General features: G+C 36.7%; 1 protein-coding gene across 1 annotated transcript; it reads left to right on the top strand.

The window, feature by feature from the left end:
- The first annotated feature begins 3826 nt into the window (after positions 1-3826).
- LOC131394577 (olfactory receptor 2T5-like) lies at positions 3827-13967 on the top strand. Its single transcript, XM_058525971.1, has 2 exons — positions 3827-3967; positions 13004-13967. The coding sequence occupies exons 1-2, from the start codon at positions 3930-3932 to the stop codon at positions 13965-13967; spliced, it is 1002 nt and encodes a 333-aa protein (XP_058381954.1). The 5' UTR covers positions 3827-3929.
- The last annotated feature ends 10485 nt before the right edge of the window (positions 13968-24452 follow it).

The following is a 24452-nucleotide window of genomic DNA, read 5'->3' as shown; positions in this document are numbered from 1 at the left end:
CATAAACATATTATTAATCAAGAAGGGAAGGTTAAACAATGATTTACTTATTGTATTGACTAAGATGAAAAAGAACAGAAAATTTAATGCTAGTTCAGATGAAATTTGAGGTCATAGCACAATTTGAAGCGGCTTTTGGAAAAGCAATTCAGTGTGGTATATGAAGAAACTTGAAACATTTTATACCCTCTGGTAAGTTGTCTAAGGAAAAATTACATTCACAGAGTGTTTTCTATATAAGTACTTTTATTTCAGCAAAATTTATAATTTAGAAATCTGAATGCAACATAATTATTCAATATTAAGGGAGGAAGTCAAGATGGTGGCATAGGCAGACTCTGAACTCACCTCCTCCTGCGGACACAGCCAATTTACAACTACTTGTGGAAAAATTACCCATGAGACAGAACTGAACACTGGATAAGAGGAACTCCTGCAACAAAGGACAATCCTAATTGAGGTAGAAGAGGCAAAAACTGCCTTCTGGAGAGGAAAAATGCCGCCATCACAAGCCGCAGCTCCGCACGGCCACCCGGGAGCAGCACAAAGGTAAGCAGACCTTCCTGGAGGAGCAGGGCCCTGAGCCGGGGAGTGCCCCTGCTGTGGGCATTTTGTGGACCCAGCACAATCGAGACGAGTGGCATTATATCTGACTTTGCCTGCTACTAAAACATTGGGGAGTACCCCCAGAAAAGCTGGTTCACAAAGAAATTAAAACCGGCTCTTAAACGCCGCAAGCGCAAACTCACCCATTTCAGAAAGCAACCTAAAATCACCAGAAAGAAAGGTGCACAGTGTTTTGGTGAAAAGAGACTCACCTAATAGGCCCTGAGTGCATCTCAGTGAGAGGTGAGATCTCTCCAGGGACTGGGACATTGGCGGTGGCCATTGTTGTGGCCTGGTGTGGGCATGCTGACACAGATGCCATTGGAGTTCTCCCTGAGGCCTGCTATCCCAGAGTCTGCCCCACCCGCTACAGCATTGTTTAATCAAGCTCAGCCAGGGCAGGCAGCATACTCTAGAGACTGGCCCCACCCAACAATAAGCCCTCAGGCAACTTGTGGGCCTGCATAGATTGGTGACTGGATTCTCTGCAGCCTGGCAACTGAGCTAACTTCAGTGGGGCAGGGCATGCACAAGGAGTGGGTAGAGAGTATGGGCAGGTGGTGGAGTGTATGGGGCTCCCGCCACAGAGAGACTGGGTCCACTTCGGGAGGTTGAGGTGTGCTCACAGGGCAGGACTGTGTTGACTGTGTGTGTGGACCTGTGGGCAGCAGGACTTGTCAGCTGCAGAAGACTTGTGCTTCTCAAAGACCCACATAGGAGGTTTGCCTTACCTTCCAAAGCCTGAAATATTTGGGTGCACCCATGCCTGAGGCCAGCCCCACCCAGCTGCAATCCTCAGAGAGCTGACAAGAGACCTAAAGGCTGGAGGCTTATAGCAATTGTAAGACCCTGAGCATAACAAACTGCCACGCTGGGGGACTACTCACTTAAAAGAAATACTGCAACACAAATGTGGTATTAGAACTTGCAGCCAACTGTGCTGGGGCTCCCCACACCTCATAAAGAGACTGAAGAGCCCACAACAACTACAAGCAGCTCAGCATTACAACAGCTGGCCAGGAGCATAACACGGCCTCCCTGGGCACCTACAGGGAGAGCAAACAGGCCATAACAGAAGGATACACATAGCACACATAGGGCTCACCCCTGGAACATTGAGAACTGAAGGAAGCACACTGCAGGCCTCCTAAGGCATCACTTACATAAGGTTACCTATCCAAGAGCAGGAGATGTAGCTGACCTACCTAATACGTAGACACAAGGCCAGGGAAAGAGGCAAAATGAGAAGGCAAAGGAATACATTCCAAGTAAGGGAACAGGACAATCCCCAGAAAAGGAACTAAGTGAAACAGAAATGAGCAACCTACCTGACAGAGAGTTCAAACAAAGAGTATTAAGGATGCTCACTGATGTGGGGAGAAGAATAGATGAGCTCAGTGAGAATGTCAACAAAGAAATGGAAGATATAAAAAAGAACCAATCAGAAATGAAGAATATAATACTGGAAATGAAAAATTCACTAGAGGGACTCAAAAGCAGAGTAGAGGATACAGAAGAACGCATCTGTGAGATGGACAAAAGACTAGAAGTAATTACCCAAGCTGAACAGGTAAAAGAGAAAAGAATTAAAAAGAGTGAGGACAGTCTAAGGGACCTCTGGGATAAGATTAAGCACATTAACATCCGTGTGATAAGTGTCCCAGAAGGAGAAGAGCGAGACAAAGGGGCAGAGAATCTATTTCAAGAAATAATAGATGAAAATTTCACTAACCTAAGGAAGGAAAGAGACATCCAGGTACAGGAAGCACAGAGAGCCCCAAACAAGATAAACCCAAAGAGGCCCACACCAAGACACATCATAATCAAAATGTCCAGAATTAAAGATAAAGAGAGAATCCTAAAAGCCGCAAGAGAAAGTCAAGTTACATACAAAGGAGACCCCATAAGGCTATCAGCTGACTTCTCAGCAGAAACCTTACAGGCTAGAAGAGAGTGGCACGATATATTTAAAGTGCTAAAAGGAAAAAACATACAGCCAAGAATAATCTACCCAGCAAGGTTATCATTCAAAATGGAAGGAGAGATCAAAAATTTCCCAGACAAGCAAGAATTAAAGGAGTTTGTCACCAAGAAACCAGTGCTACAAGAAATGTTAAAGAGACTGATTTAAGGGGAAAAGGGAAGACCACAAATAGGAAAAATTATCTATTTCCATGATAAGAGGGTAATGGATACAAAAGCACAAAAAAGAGGTTAGATATGATATCAAAAACATAAAAGGAGGGAGGAGAGGAGTTAAAGAGCAGAGCTTTCAGACAGAGGTCAAACTAAAGAGACCATCAATTCTGTATAGAAGAAAAAAGGTAGAGAGAAGGACTACTAAAACACTGAGGAAAAAAAGTTAAAAAATGGCAGTAAGTACATACTTATCAATAGCTACTTTAAATGTCAATGGACTAAATTCTCCCATTAAAAGGCATAGGGTGGCTGACTGGATAAAAAAACAAGACCCATATATATGCTGCATACAAGAGACACACTTCAGACCTAAAGACACTCACAAACTGTGAAGGGATGGAAAAAGATACTCCATGCAAATGGCAATGAAAAGAAAGCTGGGGTAGCAGTACTCATATCAGACAAAATAGACTTTAAAACAAAAACTGTAAAAAGAGACAAAGAAGGGCATTACATAATGATCAAGGGAACAATCCAACAAGAGGCTATAACACTTGTAAATATCAACGCACCCAATGTAGGTGCACCTAAATACCTAAATATATAAAGAAGTTATTAACAGACAGAAAAACAGAAATAGACAGTAACACAATAATAGTAGGGGACTTTAACACGCCACTTACACCAACGGATAGATCATCCAAACAGAAGATAAATAAGGAAATATTGGCTTTAAATGACACACTAGAACAGATGGACCTAGTAGATATATACAGAGCATTCCATTCAAAAACCAAAGAATACACGTTCTTTTTAAATGCACATGGAACATTCTCCAGGATTGATCACATATTAGGCCACAAAACAAGTCTCCATAAATTTAAGAAGATTGAATGATACCAAGAATCTTTTCTGACCACAGTGGTATGAAACTAGAAATCAACTATAGGAAGAAAATCAGAAAAGCCACAAATACATGGAAATTAAACAAAATGCTACTGAACAACGACTGGGTCAACAAAGAAATCAAAGAAGAAATCAGAAAATACCTGGACACAAATGAAAATGAAAATAAGACATGCCGGAGTTTATGGGATACAGCAAAAGCGGTTCTAAGAGAGAAGTTTATAGCAATACAGGCCTATCTCAACAAACAAGAAAAATCTCAAATAAACAATCTAACAATGCACCTAAAGGAACTGGAAAAAGAAGAACAAACAAAACCCAAAATCAATAGAATAAGGGAAATAATAAAAATCAGAGCAGAAATAAATGAAATAGAGACCAAAAAAAAAAATAGAAAAAATTAATAAAACCAAGATCAGGTTCTTTGAAAAGATCAACAAAATTGACAAACCTTTAGCTAGACTCACCAAAAAAAAAGAGAGAAGGCACAAATAAGTAAAATCAGAAATGAAAGAGGAGAAATTACAACAGACACCTCAGAAATAGTAATGATTATAAGAGAATACTATGAAAAGGTATATGCCAACCAATTCGACAATCTGGAAGAAATGGATAAATTCTTAGAATCATACAACCTTCCAAAACTGGATCAAGAAGAAGTAGAGAATTTGAATAGACCAATCACCAGTAAGGAGATCAAAACAGTAATCAAAAACCTCCCCAAAAATAAAAGTACAGGAACAGACGGCTTCTCTCGTGAATTCTACCAAACATTCAAAGAAGACTTAATATCTATCCTTCTCAAACTCTTCCAAAAAATTGAGGAGGGGGGGAAGCTCCCTAACTCATTCTACAGAGCTGACATCACCCTGATACCAAAAGCAGACAAGGACAACACAAAAAAAAGAAAATTACAGGCCACTATCCCTGAGGAACATCCATGCAAAAATCCTCAACAAAATACTAGCAAATCGCATACAACAATATGTTAAAAAGATTATACACCGTGATCAAGTGGGATTTATGCCAGGTATGCAGGGATGGTTCAACAGTCGCAAATCACTCAACATAATACACCACTTTAATAAAATGAAGAATAAAAATCGCATGATCATCTCAATAGATGCAGAGAAAGCCTTCGACAAGATACAGCATCCATTTATGATAAAAACTCGGAATAAAATGGGTATAGAAGGAAAGTACCTCAACATAATCAAGGCCATATATGAGAAACCCACAGCTAATATCATCCTCAATGGTGAAAAACTGAAAGGAATCCCTCTAAGAATAGGAACCAGACAAGGATGCCCACTCTCACCACTCTTATTTAACATAGTACTAGAAGTCCTAGCCAGAACAATCAGGCAAGAGAAAGAAATAAAAGTGCTCCAAATTGGAAAGGAAGAAGTGAAACTGTCACTATTTGCAGATGACATGATTTTATATGTAGAAAACCCTAAAGAATCCACCAGAAAACTTTTAGAAGTGATAAACGAATATGGTAAAGTTGTAGGATACAAAATCAACATACAAAAATCAGTTGCATTTCTATACACTAACAACGAAGTTGCAGAAAGAGAAATTAAGAATACAATCCCATTTACAATTGCAACAAAAAGAATAAAATACCTTGGAATATACTTAACCAAAGAGGTCAAAGATCTGTACACAGAAAACTATAAAACATTGCTGAAAGAAATTGAGGAAGACACACAGAAATGGAAAGATATTCCGTGCTCTTGGATTGGAAGAATTAACATAGTTAAGATGCCCATACTTCCTAAAGCCATCTATAGATTCAATGCCATCCCTATCAAAGTTCCAACATTTTTCACAGAAATACAACAAAGAATCCTAAAATTTATATGAAACAACAAAAGACCCCGAATAGCTAAAGGAATCCTGAGAAAAAAGAACAAAGCTGGAGGTATCTCACTCCCTGATTTCAAAATATGCTACAAAACTATAGTAACCAAAACAGCATGGTACTGGCACAAAAACAGACACACAGATCAATGGAATAGAATCGAAAGCCCAGAAACAAACCCACACATCTATGGACAGCTAATCTTTGACAAAGGAGCCAAGAACATACGATGGAGAAAAGAAAGTCTCTTCAACAAATGGTGTTGGGAAAACTGGATAGCCATATGCAAAAAAATGCAAGTAGACCCTTAGCTTACACCATACACAAAAATTAACTCCAAATGGATTAAAGACTTGAATGTAAGACCTGAAACTATGAAACTTCCAGAAGAAAACATAGGTAGTACGCTCTGGGACATCGGTCTTAGCAACATATTTTCAAGCACCCTGTCTGACCGGGCAAGAGAAACAATAGAAAAAATTAACAAATGGGACTACATCAAACTAAAAAGCTTCTGCACAGCAAAGGAAACCATCAACAAAATGAAAAGACAACCTGACAATTGGGAGAAGATATTTGCAAACCATACATCTGATAAGGGGTTAATCTCCAAAATATATAAGGAACTCACGCATCTCAACAACAAAAAAACTAACAAGCCAATTAAAAAATGGGCAAAAGACCTGAACAGACATTTCTCCAAAGAAGATGTACAGATGGCCAACAGATATGAAAAGATGTTCAAAATCATTAACTATCAGGGAAATGCAAATCAAAACTACAGTGACATATCACCTCACGCCCGTCAGAATGGCTATAATTAACAAGACAGGAAACAACATGTGTTAGAGAGGATGTGGAGAGAAGGGAACTCTCATTCACTGCTGGTGCGAGTGCAAATTGGTGCAGCCACTATGGAAAACAGTATGGAGATTCCTCAAAAAATCAAGGCTAGAACTACCATGTGATCCAGCTATTCCACTGATGGGTATTTATCCAAAGAACTTGAAAACACCAATGCGTAGAGATACATGCACCCTTGTGTTCATTGCAGCGTTATTCACAATAGCCAAGACTTGGAAGCAAGCTAAGTGCCCATCAATCAACAAATGGATAACGAAGATGTGGTATATATACACAATGGAATACAACTCAGCCATAATAAACCATGAAATCCAGCCATTTGCGACAACATGGATGGACATTGTGGATATTATGCAAAGTGAAATAAGTCAGAGGGAGAAGGTCAAATACCGTATGATTTCCTTCATTAAGTAGTAGATAATAACAACAATAAACAAACACAGAGACAGAGATTGCATTGGTGGTTACCAGAGGGAAAGGGCAGAGGGAGGAGGGTGAAAGGGATAATTTGGCACATGTGTGTGGTGATGGGTTGTAATTAGTATTTTGGTGGTGAACATGATGTAATCTATGCAGAAATAGAAGTAATATGATGTACACCTGAAACTTATACAATGTTATAAACCAATGTTGCTGCAATAAACAAAAAATTAAAAAAATCAAAATAAAAGGAAATTTATGTCACTACTGAAAAAAAATTATTATTCAATATTAGAGTGGATTGTAAAATTGAGGTATAAGTAATTTGACAGAACATTAATCTCACTATTTGTCTCCAATCATATACAAGCACTTTACACATTTCAAACTGAAGGGATTTAATGCAGGAGATTGGTTACAGAGGTGACAAAAGGCTGGAGTGAAGGCTGGGAGAGCATGAAGGAGAATGTTGTCACCCAAGGACCAGGAGTCCTTACCAACCACTGGAGCCCCATGTACCCCTCACTGCTGAGCTGATGAAGACTGTGCATTCTGGGGATGATGGTGGGACCCCTCCACCCGCCAGCTGCCACACAGATGCCTGCACCTCACCAATGCCACTGAAACTGCCTTTGAGGTGCTGGATCCTGCAGCTCCCCCATGGTCCTCAGTTGTCTACAGCTGCTGCAGCTGCCAGAGACCATCACCAGGAGCAGGAAAAAGGAAGGAATTTTTTTCTTCCTCCCACTATCCAGTGTCCCCCAATACCTGCACTCTCAGAGCCTTATGGGAAACCAGGTGACAAAGGGGTCTGGATAAACCATCTGCAGGCTGAAACCCTGGAGGACACTGGAGGCTCCAGCTCCCAAGTGTGGGCCTTACAAACAGAAGTCACAATCTGGACAAAGGATAGCATGGGAAAATGATCAATATAGTTCCAGAACATGCATACAGAAAAAGATTCAGAAGAATTTGGCTGGAAGTTCCATAAGAGTGGGTTTGCTTTTATCTTGTTCCCTGGTTTATCTCAACTGCCTAGTACATGATACATACTCCATACATATTTGTAGTTTGAAGACAAGACGTAACATTTAAGGCATGATTTTTGTCTGAGTGATTGCATTATGGTTGATTTAAAATTTTTTTTGTAATTGTGTTTTTATATTTTTCTATAATTATCATTCAACATTTATATTAAATACAAGTGCCCAAAAATGCAATGCAATGTTAAAACCACCTAGGTTGCAACTGAGTAACAGAAGAAAGAGGACCATAAGTAGCCTAATTAACAGTGATCCAGACAAAGATGTAAAGGAGACCACCTCAATTTTTGTCTCAACCACAGTACTGATTAGTGGTGCTGCCTTTGGCACATCAATTAGACTGAGTTTCAGAGTCTGTATCTGTGAAAGATGAGGACAATATCAATAACTCACAAAATAATTTTGAAGATTAAAAGAAGGTAGAGACATACAAGAAAAATATGTTGTAAAGGGAGAAAGGCTAAGGCTACTAAAATATATTTCATAGATACGATTTTATTGATGACGGTGAGATTTGAGATTATTGTTAATATTGGTTAAGATTTCTAGTGAACAATAAAAGGAGATAAGAAAAAAGACATGAGAAGAAAACCAGAAAGTGCAACAGAGATGTCTATTAGCTTTTTTAGCTCTCTTAATAGCACTCTTTGTCAAAGTCCCATATGGGATTAATCAACAGAAAACCTTTATCCACTCCCTTATTGGGCATAGTAAAACCAGGGACAGTGTCACCCTGTTATTTATCTTTGTAGAGTTGACAACAACCACACTCTGTTATCTCATCTGGATGAGGACTGTGGCATCATCTGATGCTGGGTTAAATCAGATAGGAAGACAGAACTACAGGAGCAACAGGGTAATTACTGTTTATGACTTGTTCTGCTTCTGACATATTCTGTTAATTCTTGACTGTATTTCCCCAAGTTTTTCTCTATCATCTATTTTTATAGAGAAAAAAATGTGTTTTTTTAAATCTTTTGTATATCACTTATTTACTGCAACTTATTAGTAAATGAGTTCTTGATTCCCAATTATTTATGAGCAAAAGAATTCACATTCCTCCTATATTATTAGATGATGAGTTTGTTTTCTTGAGACTGAAATTTTACCAGAAAAAAGTGACAGATTTTACTTTGATTGGGGATGATTTCCGGCACTTAGAGCATTGAAACTCATGTCTCAGTCATATTTATGTTTCCCAGATGAAACTGACAGTGACTGGTAATACCCACATTGTAGACTGTGCAGGGAGGACTGTGCTCCTGGAGAACTAAGGCAGTGTGACAGGCTCTGGGTCCCACACCTGCGCTAAGACATGGATCCTCCCTCAGCCTAGTTGTGTGATATTCAGCAGATGCCCTGGGAACCTGAATTTTTTTATCTGTAAAGGCAGGTAATAAGATGAGTAAGTACCTCATAGGCTCTTGGGGAAGATGAAATGTGGTAAAGCAATAGAACAATTGCTGAGATGATGTCAGCTTCAAATAAAGATTCAGTATTATTCTACCACCACTGTTAATAATTCCCCAAGTTAAATATGCACTAAGCTGTTTACATGAAACTCAAGGAAGCGGATAGAGAAGAGTAAGAATGAGCAGGGAGGCCAGTTGCCTTGCTTGGTACAGACAGCATTCCTTTGTCTGTCTGGTGTCCCTAGTGGGCTGTTCCGTGTGGCTTGATCACATTCACCTCCATTTGCCAACATGCGACAAAGATTTGCCCAGTGACCCATATGTGCCCTACTGCTTTTCCTCCCTTCACTCCCAAAACAGCTTCAAGGTCTGTACATGTGGCCAGTCACTGTGCTGGTCCCTGCTTCACTTGAAAACAAATATAGACTCAGTCAGAAAGTGTGTTTTGCATTAATTGGACTGTTTTTAAATTTGGCACAGAGCTAAGCTTTCATCTGCCAGTGGGGGTGGAATTTGACAGAAAGCTTATATTTTTTTAATGCAATGTGTCCCAGATTTGCTGGATATTTATGGTAAAACGTCACATTCATTTTTGGTGTTGTCTACTGCTTCAGCACTCCGGAACTTGGAACTGTTAATAAGTTGAATACTGTAATTAGTCTTTGGAATTATTGCAAGAGTATAAAATGTATTTGAAATTTGGAAACTGAAATATGCCTGTATCATGACCACTTCTAAACTCTTCTCAGAAAGAAGTGCCAATGTATCCTTTTTGTTGGTAAGGACTTGTAAAATTTAACATTTAACATGTCAGCAATAGAAAAGTTGCACAGGTTTAATCTCCATAAGAGAAAAGTTAGAAGAAGCTATTACTGATTTTCTTCGGAAAGGCCAAATGCATTTTGCTTCTATTGTTCTTTCTTATTTATTTTGTAGCTATTTTAAGACTCTACTTTAAATCACATTTATATAATATTTCTCCCTAAATAAACTGACTGTGACCTCCTTAAGTGTAACCAAGTTTAATTTTTCTTTGATTCATCTTCAGCAACTAACACAGACACAGACTGTGAGCAGCATGATAGAAGAGGAAACAGTGAGTTGGAGTTAGAGACCTCTCAGTGTTGTTCAGTTTTCCTGTCTGCATCTCAGTTTCCATAAAAAATTAATTGCTATAGACAATAAAGCAGATGTTGTCTGCAAAAACAGCTAAAGTCTTGTCTAATAAATGGCAGTGAACTTCATAATGCTAGCTCTTCTCCCTGAGATTCAGAACAACTGGTAGATGTTTTAAGGAGATGAAGTTGTAGAAGCACGTACTAGACAGAACCGAGATGGGATTCTCCAGAAAGCTCTGGTTAACCATGGTTAAAATAAAAAGTATATATATTCTATATTTATTTATGTTTCATATTTATATATATTTATACAAATACACATATTTATATAGGGTTTATATGTATTTATATAAAGTCTTGTACATATATATAGTCTGGGACTACAGAAATTATAAAATCAAATTCTTTTGTTTGAATTAAGTTTTCTTTTTTTATGCTTTATTTAAAAAAAATTTTTTTAATACATTTAGCATGGTCAAGCTCAGTGATAGTATTGGGGCTGCAAATATGATTAACAAAGAACTAAAAAAAATGAACATATATATTATTTTTCTTGGTGTAGCTGAAAAAACGCCTTGAAATGAGGAAATTTCATGTCTAATTCACAATGTTCAAATATGCAATACAGTATTATTAACTATTAACTATTATTAACTATAGTCACCATGCTGTATATTACATCCCCATGACATTTATTTTATAAGTGGAAGTTTGTACCTTTTGATTCCCTTCACCTATTTTGCTCACCTCCACCCTTTGCCTCTAGCAACCACCAATGTGCTCTCTGTATCTATGAGCTTGTTTTTTTTTTTTTTAAGACTCCACATGTAAGTGAGATCATATGGCATTTGTCTTTTTCTATCTGGTTTATTTCACTTAGCATAATTCCCTTAGGTTCCATCCATGTTGCCACAAATAGCAGGATTTCATTCTTTTTTATGGTTGAATAATATTTTATTGTGTATATATATATGCAATAAATATTGCAGCATTGTGGTATTGTTATATGTACATATACATATACATACACATATATATATATATATTCCACATTTTCTTTATCCATTCATCCATCCATGGACATTTAGGTTGTTTTCATATCTTGACTATTGCAAATAATGCTGCAATGAACAAGAGGGTGCATATTTTCAAGTTAGTGTTTTTGTTTTCTTCAGATAAATACCCAGAAATGGAATTGCTGGAATCTATGGTAGTTCTATTTTTAATTTTTGAGAAACTTCCATACTGTTTTCCATAGTAGCTGCACCAATTTACATTATCACCTACAATGTACAAGGTTTCCCTTTTTTCCACATCGTCATCAGCATTTGTTATCTCTTGTCTTTTTGGTGATAGCCATTCTAACAAGTGTGAGGTGACATGTCATTGTGGTTTCTGTTTGCATTTCCCTGATGATTGTGATGTGTAGCATCTTTTCATGTACCTGTTGGCAACCTGTATATCTTCTTTAGAAAAATATCTATTCATGTCCTCTGCCCATCTTTTAACCAGATTATTATTTTTTTGGTATTGAGTTGTATGAGTTCTTTACATATTTTGATGATTAACGCCTTATCAGATATATGATTTGCAAATATTTTCTCCCATTCAGTAGATTGTTTTCTATTTTCCAAATTCTTATATGTATAAATAGATACTAAGACTGGAGATTCTAAAGTAATACATCTAAGTCAATAATAGTAACAGACGTCTGTTACCTAGATTCTGCACAGTAAGTTTTGTAGATATTAACTCTTTAAACTAACAGTATATGTACTTACTCACCTGTAACTAGTAATGTTCCTAGCACTTTCATCATTTTACCTCGTTTAATCCTCACTGCATCTGAGGTCAATCAAAGTTATCTTTTTTTTTATTGTGTCAACAGAGGAATGGTGGGTAGAGGATAAATGACCCACAGCCACAGTCCAGCCTCCGAGTTTGGGCTCCTTACTTGTTGTCCCCAGAATATCTTAGGGCTTGGTCATTGGTGAAAACTCCAACCTGTTCGGGTGATTACACACAACCACAGAACCTCACAGCATGTCTTGAGCCTACAGGCAAAGGATGTTCAAACTTTTGGTATGGAATTTCCCCAAATTATATTTCAGTTACTCTCTAAAGCTTTTTTATATGTAATACACCTTCCAGAGTTTTTAAGCTCACAGTTGGATCCTTAAATCAGAGAGGTTGATTCAATTCTTACTTCTATAACAAAAAACTCTAGAAATAAGGAGTTTGATTTATCTTTTTTTCAATGATTTACTTTTTGTTTTTGCATAGGGCGGTGGTTTTGCAAATTTTCATACTTCTTGATAAACAACACTGTCTATCATCAGAAAATCTCATGACCTTGAACTATGGCAATCTTACTGCAAGTTAAGGATTCTTTTCACCCACAGTTGCAAATTCTTAATTTTCTGATAATACTGTTGAATTACAGATAATTTACAATCCCCATATCTGGAGACTCATGGAACCTCTTCCTGTTAGCACAATTGGGTTGGCATGCACACTCACCCCCCAACACACAGACACACAAGCTCACAAATCATTCATTTCAGGCCATCATATCTCATGAATAATCTATTAATCTCTAAGCTTTCCTTGGTGATCTAGGTGAAATCTCATGGACAACACCACCTGGTTGGCCAACAACACCAGATGGTCAGATTTCATTCTGGTGGGACTTTTCAGTCATTCCAAGCACCCAATTGTCCTTTGTGTGATCATTTTTGTTGTTTTATTGATGACCTTGTCTGGAAACACCATCCTGATCCTTCTGATACACTCTGATGCCCACCTCCACACCCCCATGTACTTCTTCATCAGCCAGTTGTCTCTCATGGACATGATGTACATTTCTGTCACTGTGCCCAAGATGCTCATGGACCAGGTCATGGCTGTGAATAAGATCTCAGCCCCTGAATGTGGGATGCAGATGTTTCTCTATTTGACACTAGTAGGTTCAGAATTTTTCCTTCTAGCTGCCATGGCCTATGACCGCTATGTGGCCATCTGCCATCCACTCCATTATCCTATCCTCATGAACCACAGGGTATGTCTCCTCTTGGTATCTGGCTGCTGGATCCTGGGATCAGTGGATGGCTTCATCCTCACCCCTGTCACAATGACCTTCCCCTTCTGCAGATCCCGGGAGATCTATCATTACTTCTGTGAGGTCCCTGCTTTAATGAAGCTCTCCTGCTCAGACACCTCCCTCTATGAGACACTCATGTACCTGTGCTGTGCCCTCATGCTCCTCATCCCTGTGACAGTCATTTCAAGCTCCTATTCTTTCATCCTCCTCACCATCTACAAGATGAGCTCAGCAGAGGGGCGGAAGAAGGCCTTCACCACCTGTTCCTCCCACATGACTGTGGTCATCCTCTTTTACGGAGCTGCCGCCTACACCTACATGCTCCCCAGCTCCTACCACACCCCTGAGAAGGACATGGTTGTATCTGTCTTTTACACCATACTCACTCCTGTTCTAAACCCTTTAATCTATAGTCTTAGGAATAAGGATATCACAGGGGCTCTAAAGAAAATGTTAAATTTGGGATCTATCTTTCGGGAAAATATAAAATAGGAAATTTTGGTACTAATGATTGATTTTCCTTCTCTCTACACATCAGAAGTTTAGTACCTTATGCCAATGTTATTCTTCGGATTCTCATACCATGATATGTCATCCTATATTCATCCCTTTTGGAGGCATCGTTTTCCTATACTGCAGAACTCTTCATTTTTATATTCCTTCTGCATTGAAAATATTTATACAATTGTATCAATGCTAAATTTTCTGAAGCTGATACCTGCACTGTGATTCTGTGGGAGAATAGCATATTCTCAGGAAATATATAATGAAAATATTTAGAAAAAAATATCATAAGGTGTGCAACTGATGAGTTACAGAAGGAGAAACGTGATGAAGCAGAAGGGGTATAATATGAATAAGTGAATCTAGGTAAAGTGTATATGCATGTTAATTGTACTATTATTATTCATCCTAGTTTTCTGTAAATTTATAATTACTTAAAAATAAAAAGTAAAGTGGCAGACTTTTCTCCCTTTTTTTGAGTTCCTATTTTCTGCTTGGTGGAAATGTAAGTGACGTACCTTAGAAATCATACTCATTTTAATGTGGCTGATCATTACTGTGGCAATCCAGTCATCTGCCCACCTTTACTGAAGGCGACCTTGCTCTTCTTGGTCCAACCCTGAAAGTTTCTAGTGGGTGTTATCCCCCTGAAATCATTAGCACCTTACCGTAGATTGAGGATCCACGACCATACAAGGTATTGTGGGAACAATATTAAGCCCAGGTGGAAGGAGGATCTAGGAAAGGTTCAACACATGAGGTGGTATCTTGACATACACATGTTATTTTTTATACAAGCAGGCAGAGGAAGAACATCAAACATTCAATCCTTCATTTATTCAGCAAACATTTATTATGCTATGTTATAATAAAAATAGCATCTAATAGCTAAATAAGTATAAAATACGAATAACACATGGCTGCTCTCTCCAAGAAATTTGAATTGTAGGTGCAGTTTGTGCAAATAGTTGTAATAAAATATACAAATTGTTTTGATGCTCCAGTAGAAATGGTACAGCTCATAGGGACACCAGTTCTACCTGTGATGTGCTAGTTCAGTGAAAAAAAGGGGGCTAGGAGAAGACCCCAGAGCTCCGTGTTTAGTGATGGCTAGATGTTACCTTCAGATGACTACAGGAGGTTGGAGCTGGGGCACATGCTCAGGAACGTGATGCCGTGGAAAGGCACAGCATGAGCACAGGGCAGATGGCTGACCAAGCAGGAGAGTAACTCCTGCCCTGTTTCACTTTATAGCATCATTTCTTGCCTTGCTGTGACTTGGGATTTTACAAACAGTAGTGAAATGATCAGATTTGCATTTCAGAAATGTTATATCAGTGGTAATTAATTGAAACAGTGCAAGACTGGAGGTGAGGAGACAAGAGGAGTGAGGTCAGTAAACTGAATGGTGTTGATCTAAGTGGAATAGACCATGGCTTAACACCAGGAGTAAATGAGGGGGTGGTATTTGTGGTAAGCAGTGCCTTGTTGAACCTGTTACATAACACCACAAACTCGTTTGTGTTTATACAAATTTCCAATTGACTGTCTCAATTTGTGAATTATCAGGTGGTTTCAACAGTACAGATTCCCTTTCCTCTTGACACACTCAATTACATCATGACTGTAAAATAAGGATCTTGCAGTATTTTGGGAAACAATGTTGGAAAACCAGTTTACGATAGTTTTGTGCAGTCAAACAGACTGACTACAAGGTGCACTCTCTGTAACTTTTAAAAGAATTGAGAAGTGTATGTATTACTCCTCAATTTGCTAGACCATAATTATACACACATTTGGTCTCTACTTACAACACCATAGACTTGGGGAACAAAGTGGAAGAAAACAATAATATGAGATGCAGAACCATATTCTTCCAAAGATGACTGTTTTAGTCTATCTCCAGCAAAAAAAAAAAAAATTAGATAGAAATGTTTTTAGAACAATGAATTATTTTTTAATTAAAGTGTTCAAAATATAACTTTCCAAAGCCTCTACTAATAAAGATTCATAAGAAACTGTGCAGTTGGGAAATTCTTAGTCAAATGACACATGGTATGTAACACTCAGAATTTGTGGATGTGGAGGAACAATTGCCTCCTCAAATTTCTTGTTTGCAGAATGAAATAAATAAATGGAAATGTTTCAGGCACTCAAGTGCACTTGCTTAGGTGCCGAATAAGCAGCTGTGCATGAAGTAGTTTAAAATTTTCAAACTTCAGAGTGTTTTCATGTGTTTGTCCCTGTGATGCCATCAGCTTTTGGCCAAACAAATCACTTCTACCCCATAAAAACAAGCTCTCAGGGATTCTACATCCTCCAAAGGACATTAAGAACTATGATTGGAATTCTTACCAAATGTAGAAGCTAACAAACATGGATTAGGTTAGACAAGCTGGCATTCTTTTTCACAAATTTTCTGCTTTTTAAAGTTTGTTCAAAAGTTTGATGAAACAGGAGGAGCAAATTGATTTTTCTGGGGATGACCCAGGGAATGAGGCTTAATAAACAAAATTAGATGCATCAGAATTCACATTTAATATAATTTAGATTGCCTGTTTTCTCTCTTAGGTTATTATTTTATGACCAAATGGTCTCTGTATCAGTTTGCCACTGAGTTCAGAAAATGTAAACTTGTAATGTTATGGCTAGGAACTCTGGAGTTATGTAACTCAAATTTCTTTTTTAATGAGAAAATCAAGTATTATCTGCAACATGCTATTTTAACTCAGCAATCTAACTTCAGTGTCTTACCAGTTCAATGCATAGAGACTGGATTATATTTCATATATAGGATAGATATGTCATAAATTTTAAAATAAATTCCTCATTAATAATAATAATAAATAATAAATCATCTATTAATAAACTTATAATACTTTTATTATTAAAAAATGAATGTCTTGGAGCTGGCCAGGTGGCGCAAGTGGTTAGGCACGTGCGCTCCACTGGGACAGCGGGGGTTCGCCAGTTCAGATCCTGGGCACGCACCGACGCATGGTTGGCAAGCCATCCTGTGGGGCGTCCCATATAAAGTGGAGGAAGGTGGGCACGGATGTTAGCCCAGGGCCAGTCTTCCTCAGCAAAAAAAGAGGAGGATTGGCAGATGTTAGCACAGGGTTGATCTTCCTCAAAAAAAAAAAATTGAATGTCTTGTACCTACATCTTTCTTCACATATATGATTATTTCTATAGCAGAGATTCCTAGAAGGAGATTATTGTTCAAATGGTCAATGAGTTTTATTCAAAGTGCTAATTTTCTAGACTAATTTAGCTCCCATCATGCATGAAGAAATGGACCAGTTCCTCTTATTCCCGTTGGGCTCTATTCTTCCCCTCAAGTGTGCCTGTTCTTCCAAGTCAGCCCTGTTACCAGAGGGGGCTACTTGTCCCTCTGCCTTCTGGATGGTCAGGTCCAAAAGAGACCTCAGCAGGCGACTGGAAGATAGGAACACACTGAGGTCTGGGTATTTATTCCCTCAGCACTGTCTCTGCCGGGCTGTGACCGGCAATGGCCAAGTTCGAAAACCTGGAGCCCAGTTCTCCCCAGTGTCTGTCTTCCTGTGATCCCTGGAAATGGTTGCTCCTCCTGTTGCCCCTGCGGACAAGGCTGAAGAGATCTTCTCCTTGTCGAGGCCTTTTGGTCATTCTCCATTCCCTGATAAAAATCCTTGCCCACATTCTCCCCTTTTATACTTCGATGCTGATATCATCATTATTGACTATACTCTGCAGACTTTTTCCAATGCTATTATTGATTTCATCTAGATTGTATATTTGATTTACACTTCTCTAATTTTGACTTGGCATCTTTTCATAAGTTCATTGTCCTACATCACTTCTTAAGCTCTGAATGAGTCTTCAATGGCTTTGTTTATTTTTTGACTTGACAGTTTATCTGAATTTCTTGCCTCATCTATTACTAATATTAACCCTTTGTTATATACATTGTGCTTTTCTACACAAGACCTCAACTTATGTTTACTCTTTCCTTGTTATACAGATTTTTAAACAAATAGGGTCAAATATGGCACTCAATCTCTTTCATGTTTGGAATTTCACATCATGTTTTAAAATGCCTTCCTGTTCTCAGTAACTGAAATTGCCTTCTGCACTCTTTTCTAGTACACTCTTTTACATTTATATATAGCTAGTTAATCTGCATGAATTTATTTTTAGTATACTGTGACATGCATGTCAAATTTTATTTATCATTGAGATAAAATTCACATACAAATCACTTTTTACACCATTTTAAAGTGTACAATTTAGTCGCTTTTAGTAGATCAATTAGTAGATAATGTTGTTTAGTCATCACTAATATCAAATTCCTGAGAGAGATAGAGAGAGAGAGAGAGGGGCAGGTGAGTGGATGGGAAGGAACTGGCTTATACAACTGTGGAGGCTAGAAAGTCTGGCATTTGTAGGGCAGACGGGCAGGCTGGAAATTCAGGTAGTAACTGATGCATTTTTGAGTCTGAATTCTGTAGGACAGGCCAGCAGGGTGGACACTAGGCAGAATATCTATGTTACAGTTCTGAAGGACAATTCCTTCTTATCTGGGAAACCTCAGTTTTGCTCTTAAGATCTTCACCTGATATAAGACCCACTCACTTTAAGGAGGATAATCTGCTTTATTTACAGTCAGCTGATTTTATTTTTATTTTTTGGTTTTAAATAGCTATATTTCAGTATATTAAATGGACAAATTTGCAACCCTATTTCTCTTTTAAACTTTTAAGTCAGCATACAAAATTTTTTTTCTGTTTTGATTGAGTAAATTTTAGCACCCACTTCTAAGAGGTCATTGATATTTTGTTCTGTTTCTAAACATAATTAATTAGACACACTTCAAACAATTTATATTGCATTTATAAATTCAATGTTTTGAGTGAAAATGGCTTCTCTTGGAGGGGGAGTGAATAGAAGAAGTACCTGGAGGGAGGCTTCTGGGGTTCGAGTAATTCTGGGTTTCTTGATCTGGTGCTGCTTACATAACTGCTGGTTTGCTTTGTGATCTGAGAACTTTTCTGAGGGTATGGTATGCCTCAATAAACTTCTCTTATTTTGTGACATGCAAATGTTATAGATATTTAATATTTACAACTTGAAGTGTTTGGATATAAGTATATACCCACGAAACCATCATCACAATCAATGCCATAAACTTATCCATCACCTCAACAAGTTTCCTTTCAGCCATTTTTTGGTTTTATTTTGTTTTTCTTTTTGTGATAAGATCATTTAACTTAAGATCGACACTCTTAGCAAATTTTGAAGCATATTGTTAATTATAGGCACACTGCTATACACTGGATCTCTAAGACTTATTCATCTTGTATAATCAAAACTTTATACCCTTCAACCAATACCTCCCAATTTCCCCCTCCACCCAGGCCCTGGCAACTACCACTCTACTCTCTGATCCTATGTGTTTGACTACTTTAGATTCCACATATAAGGGAGATCATGAAGTATTTGCCCTTATGTATCTGGCTTATTTCACTTAGCATAATGTCCTCCAGACGCACCAATGTGGTCACAAAGGAAGGATTTCCTTCTTTTTAAAGGCTGAATAATATTCCATTGTATGCCACATTCCATATTTTATCATTTTTTTAAATCCATTTGTCAGTTGATGGAAATTTAGTTTGTTTCCGTATCTTGGCGCTTGTGAATAATGCTGCAAAGAACATGGAGTACAACTATCTCATTAAGATCCAGATTTTAATTCATTTGGATATAAACCCAGAAGTGCAAGTGCTGAAACAAATGGTAATTCTATTTTCAAATTTTTGAAGGACCTACATATTTTTTTTCCAAAGTTTCTACATCAGTTTACATTCCAACCAACAGTGTACAAAGATTTCCTTTTCTCCACGTCCTCATTAACACTTTTTCTTTGGTTTATTTTCCTGTTTTTATTTTTGTTTTGTTGATAATAGCCATCCTAAGAGGAGGGAGATATCTTATGGAGGTTTTGATTTTCATTTTCCTGATGATTAATGATATTGAGCACCTTTTCATCTATATTGGCCATTTTTAGGTCTTGTTTGGAGAAGTGTCTATTCAGTTCCTTTGCCCATAAATGGGTTATTTGCTTTTTTGGTATTGAGTTGTATGAGTTCCTTATATACTTTGTATATTAAAACTTTATCTTATATATGATCTGCAGATATTTTCTCCCATTCTGTAGGTTGACTATTCATTTTGTTGTTTCATTTTATGTGCAGAAGCTTTTTAGGTTGATGTCTGTTTTATCTTTTGATGCTTGGGCTTTTGATGTCATACGAAGAAATCTTTGCCTAGTACAATGTCCAGAAGCTTCTAACCTAAGTTTTTCTTCTAGGAGTGTTAGCGTTTCGAGGCTTATATTTTAAGTCTTTTTTATTAGATATAATTGACATGCAACATTATATGTTTCAGGTGTACAACACAATGATTCTATATTTGTATATATTGCAAAATAAGAAGCATAATAAGTCTAGTTAATGTCCATCATGATACAGAGATATAATTTGTGTGTGTGTGATGAGAACTTGTATGGTCTACTCTCTTAGCAACTTTCAAATATGCAATACTGTATTATTAACTATAGAACCATGTGGTGCATTACTGCCCTATGACTTATTTACTGTATAACTGATGGTTTGTGCCTTTGGCCACCTTTACCCACTTCACGATCACCCCATATTCTGCCTCTGGTAACCACCAATCTGTTCTCTGTATCAATGAGATCTTTTTATTTTAGGTTCCACATATAATTGAGATAATAAAACATTTGTCTTTCTCTGTCTGACTTATTTCACTTAGCATAATGTCCTCAAGTTTTGTCTATGTTGTCACAAATGGCAAGATTTCCTTCTTTATTTATGGATCAATAGCATTCCATTATATGTATATACACGTTATATATACTATATATATATATTTTTTGTTTATACATTCACCCATGTAAGAACACTTAGGTTGTTTCTATATCTTGGATTTTGCAAATAATGCTGCGAAAAATGGAGGTGCATATTTTTTTTTAGCTAGTATTTTCAATTTCTTTAGATAAATACCCAGAAGGGAAATTGTTGAATCATATCATAGTTTCATTTTTAATTTTTTAATGAACCTCCAAACTGTTTTCCATAGTTGGCTATACCAATTAACATTTCCACCAACAGTGCACAAGAGTTTCCTTTTCTCCATATTCTTTCCAATACTTGTTATGTCTTGTTTACCTGATGATATACACTTAACAAGTGTGAGGTGATACCTCATTGTGGTTTTTACTTGCATTTCCCTGATTATTTGTGATGTTGAGCACATTTTCATTTACCTGTTGACCATCTATATGTCTTCTTTGGAAAAATGTCTATTCAGAACCTCTGCATATTTTTTAATCGTATTGTTTATTTTTTACTATTGAGTTATATAAGTTATTTGTATATTCTAGATATTAACCTCTTATCGGATATATAATTTGAAAATATTTTCTACCATTCAGTAGGTTGCCTTTTCATTTTGTTGATGGTTTCTTTTGCTGTATATAAGCGTTTTAACTTGATGTAGTTCTACTTGCTTATTTTTGCTTTTGTAGCCTTTACTTTTGGGTTGAAATACAAAAAAAATCATTGCCAAGACCAATGTCAAGGAGTTGACAGCCTATGTTTTCTTCTAGGATTTTAATGGTTTCAGGTCTTTTGCTCAAGTCTTTAATGAATTTTGAGTTAATTTTTGTCTATGGTGCAAGAAGATAGTGGTCCGGTTTCATTCTTTTGCATCTAGCTTTCCCGATTTCCCAACACCATTTATTGAATGGTTACCATTTTCCCATGGCATATTCTTGGCTCGTTTATCATAAATTAATTGATCATATATGTGTGGGTTTATTTCTGTGCTTTCTATTTTGTTCCATTGATCTGTGTGCCTGGTTTTATGTCAATACCATACTGTTTTGAAGCTTGATAATATAATTTGAAACCAGGGACCATGATGCCTCCAGCTTTGTTTTGTCTCAGGATTGTTTTGTCTAGTCAGGGTCTTTAGTGTTTCTATACAAATTTTAAAATTATTTGTTCTATTTCTGTGAAAAATGCCATTAGAAATTTTAAAAATATTGCTTTAAATCTGTAGATTGTTTTGAGTAATAGGGACATTTAAACAATATTAATTCTTCCAATCTATGAGCATGAACTATCTTTCCATTTATTTGTATCTTCTTCAATTTATTTTATCAGTGTCTTATAGTTTTCATTGTACAAGTCTTTCACATCTCTGATTAAATTTATTTCTAGGTATTTTAGTCGTTTTGAAGCAATTGTAAATGAGATTTTTTTCTTAATATCTCTTTCTGAAATTATTAATGTCTATAGAAGCACAGCAGAATTTTTACATTGACTTTGTGTCCTAAAACTTTACTGAATTCATTTATTAGTTCTAAGAGTGTTTTTCTAGAGTCATTAGGGTTTTCTATATATAATGTCATGTCATCTGCAAATAGTGACAATTTTACTTCTTCCTTTCTATTACATGTCTTTTATTTCTTTTTCTTGCCTAGCTGACATGGCTAAGCTTTCCAATACTATGTTGAATAAAAGTGGCAAGAGTGGGCCTCCTTGTCTTGTTCTTTATCATAGAAAAAAAGTTGTAGGCTTTTCACCATTGAGGAGGATGTTAGCTGTAGGCTTGTCATACATAGTCTTTATTATGCTGAAGTACATTTCTCTATACACACTTTCTTGAGAGTTTTTATCATAAATGAATGTTGAATTTTGTCATATACATTTTCTGCATCTATTGAGTTGATCATAAGATTTTTATCACTCATTCTGTTAATGTGGTTTTTCACATTGATTGATTAGTGGATGTTGAACCATCCTTGCATCCCAAGAATAAATCTCATTTGATCATGGTGTATGATCCTTTTTATGTATTGTTGAATTTTGTTGGCTAATATATTGTTGATGATTTTTGCATCTATGTTCATCAGAGATATCGGCTTGTAATTTTCTCTTCTTGTGGCTTTCTTGTCTAGTTTTGTTTTGAGGGTAATGCTGGTCTCCTAAAGTGTTTAAGTTTGAAAGTGTTCCCTTTTCTTCTATGCTTTGAAAGAGTTTGAGAAAGATTGGTATTAATTCTTCTTTGAATGTTTGGTAGAATTTACCAGTGAAGCTGTCTAGTCCTAGAGTTTGTTTTTTGGGAGGTTTTAGATTACAGATTCAATCTTCTTACTAGTAATTCATTTGTTTGGATTTTCTATTTCTTCTTGATTCAGTTTTGGTAGGTTGTATGCTTCTAGGAGTTTCTCCATTTTTTCTAGGTTGTCTGATTTGTTGGCATATAATTGTTCCTAGTAGTTTCTGATGGTCCTTTGTATCTGTGGTATCAATTGTAATTGTAATGTCTTCCTTTTCATTTATTTGAGCCCTTTCTCTTATTTTCTTGGTAAATCCAGCTAAAGATTTGTCACTTTTGTTTATGTTTTTAGAAAAAAACAGCTCTTAGATTCTTTGATCTTTTCTATCATCTTTGAAATCTCTATTTCATTTATTTCCACTCTGATCTTTGTTATTTCCACCTTTCTACATTCTTAGGGGTTCTTTTGTTCTTCTTTTTTAGTTCCATGAAGTGTACAGTTAGGTTGTTTATTTGAGATATGTTTTTGTTCCTTGATGTAGGCACTCATTGCTATGAACCTCCCTCTTAGAACTACTTTTGCTGCATTCTATAAGTTTTGGTATGTTGTATTTCCACTTATACTTGTCTCAAGGTATTTTTGATTTCTTTTTTGACTCACTGGTTGTTCAGTAGCATGTTATTTAATCTCCACATATTTGTGAATTTTTTGTTTTTTTCAGGTAAGTGATTTCTAGTTTCATACCATTGTGGTTTGAAAAGGTGCTTGATGTGATTTCAATCTTCATAAATTTATTGAGTTGTTTTGTAGCCTAACATATAATCTATCCTGGAGAATGTTCCGTTTGTGCTTGAGAAGAAAATGTGTATTCTGTTGCTTGGATGGAAGTTCTGTATATATCTGTTAAGTATATCTGGTCTAACATGCCATCTATGGCAAATGTTTCCTTGTTAATGTTGTCTCTGGATGATCTATCCATTGATAAAAGTGTGGTACTAAAGTACCCTACTATTATTGCATTGTTGTCTATTTCTGGCTTTAAGTCTGTTAATATTTTCTTTCTACTTAGGTGATTCTACTTTGGGTGAATAAATATTTACAAATGTTTTATTATTTTGTCAGATTGACCTCTTTATCATTATGTAGTGCCCTTCTTTGTCTTTTATTACAGTTTTTCTTTTAAAGTCTATTTTTTTCATCTATTTCTCTTTGTTCTTTCAGTTTTTGTTTCACATATTTTGATGTGTTATTGGATATATACACATTAATAATTGCATTTATCCTTGAAGAACTTACCCAATTTGTCTTTATGTGATGCCCTTATTTGTCCCTGCTGATTTTTCTTC

Source organism: Diceros bicornis, chromosome 30, assembly GCF_020826845.1.
Source record: "Diceros bicornis minor isolate mBicDic1 chromosome 30, mDicBic1.mat.cur, whole genome shotgun sequence".
In the NCBI taxonomy this organism is placed as follows: domain Eukaryota; kingdom Metazoa; phylum Chordata; class Mammalia; order Perissodactyla; family Rhinocerotidae; genus Diceros; species Diceros bicornis.
The sequence above is the reverse complement of the archived record's forward strand: the minus strand, read 5'-3'. Positions and strand labels throughout refer to the sequence as shown.

Coding starts and splice junctions, on each gene's coding strand:
- LOC131394577 (XM_058525971.1), top strand. CDS start 3,930: ATGCACCTAAAGGAACTGGAAAAAGAAGAACAAACAAA. Junction 3,968..13,003: donor GAAAAAGAAGAACAAACAAA/ACCCAAAATCAA, acceptor TAGGTGAAATCT/CATGGACAACACCACCTGGT.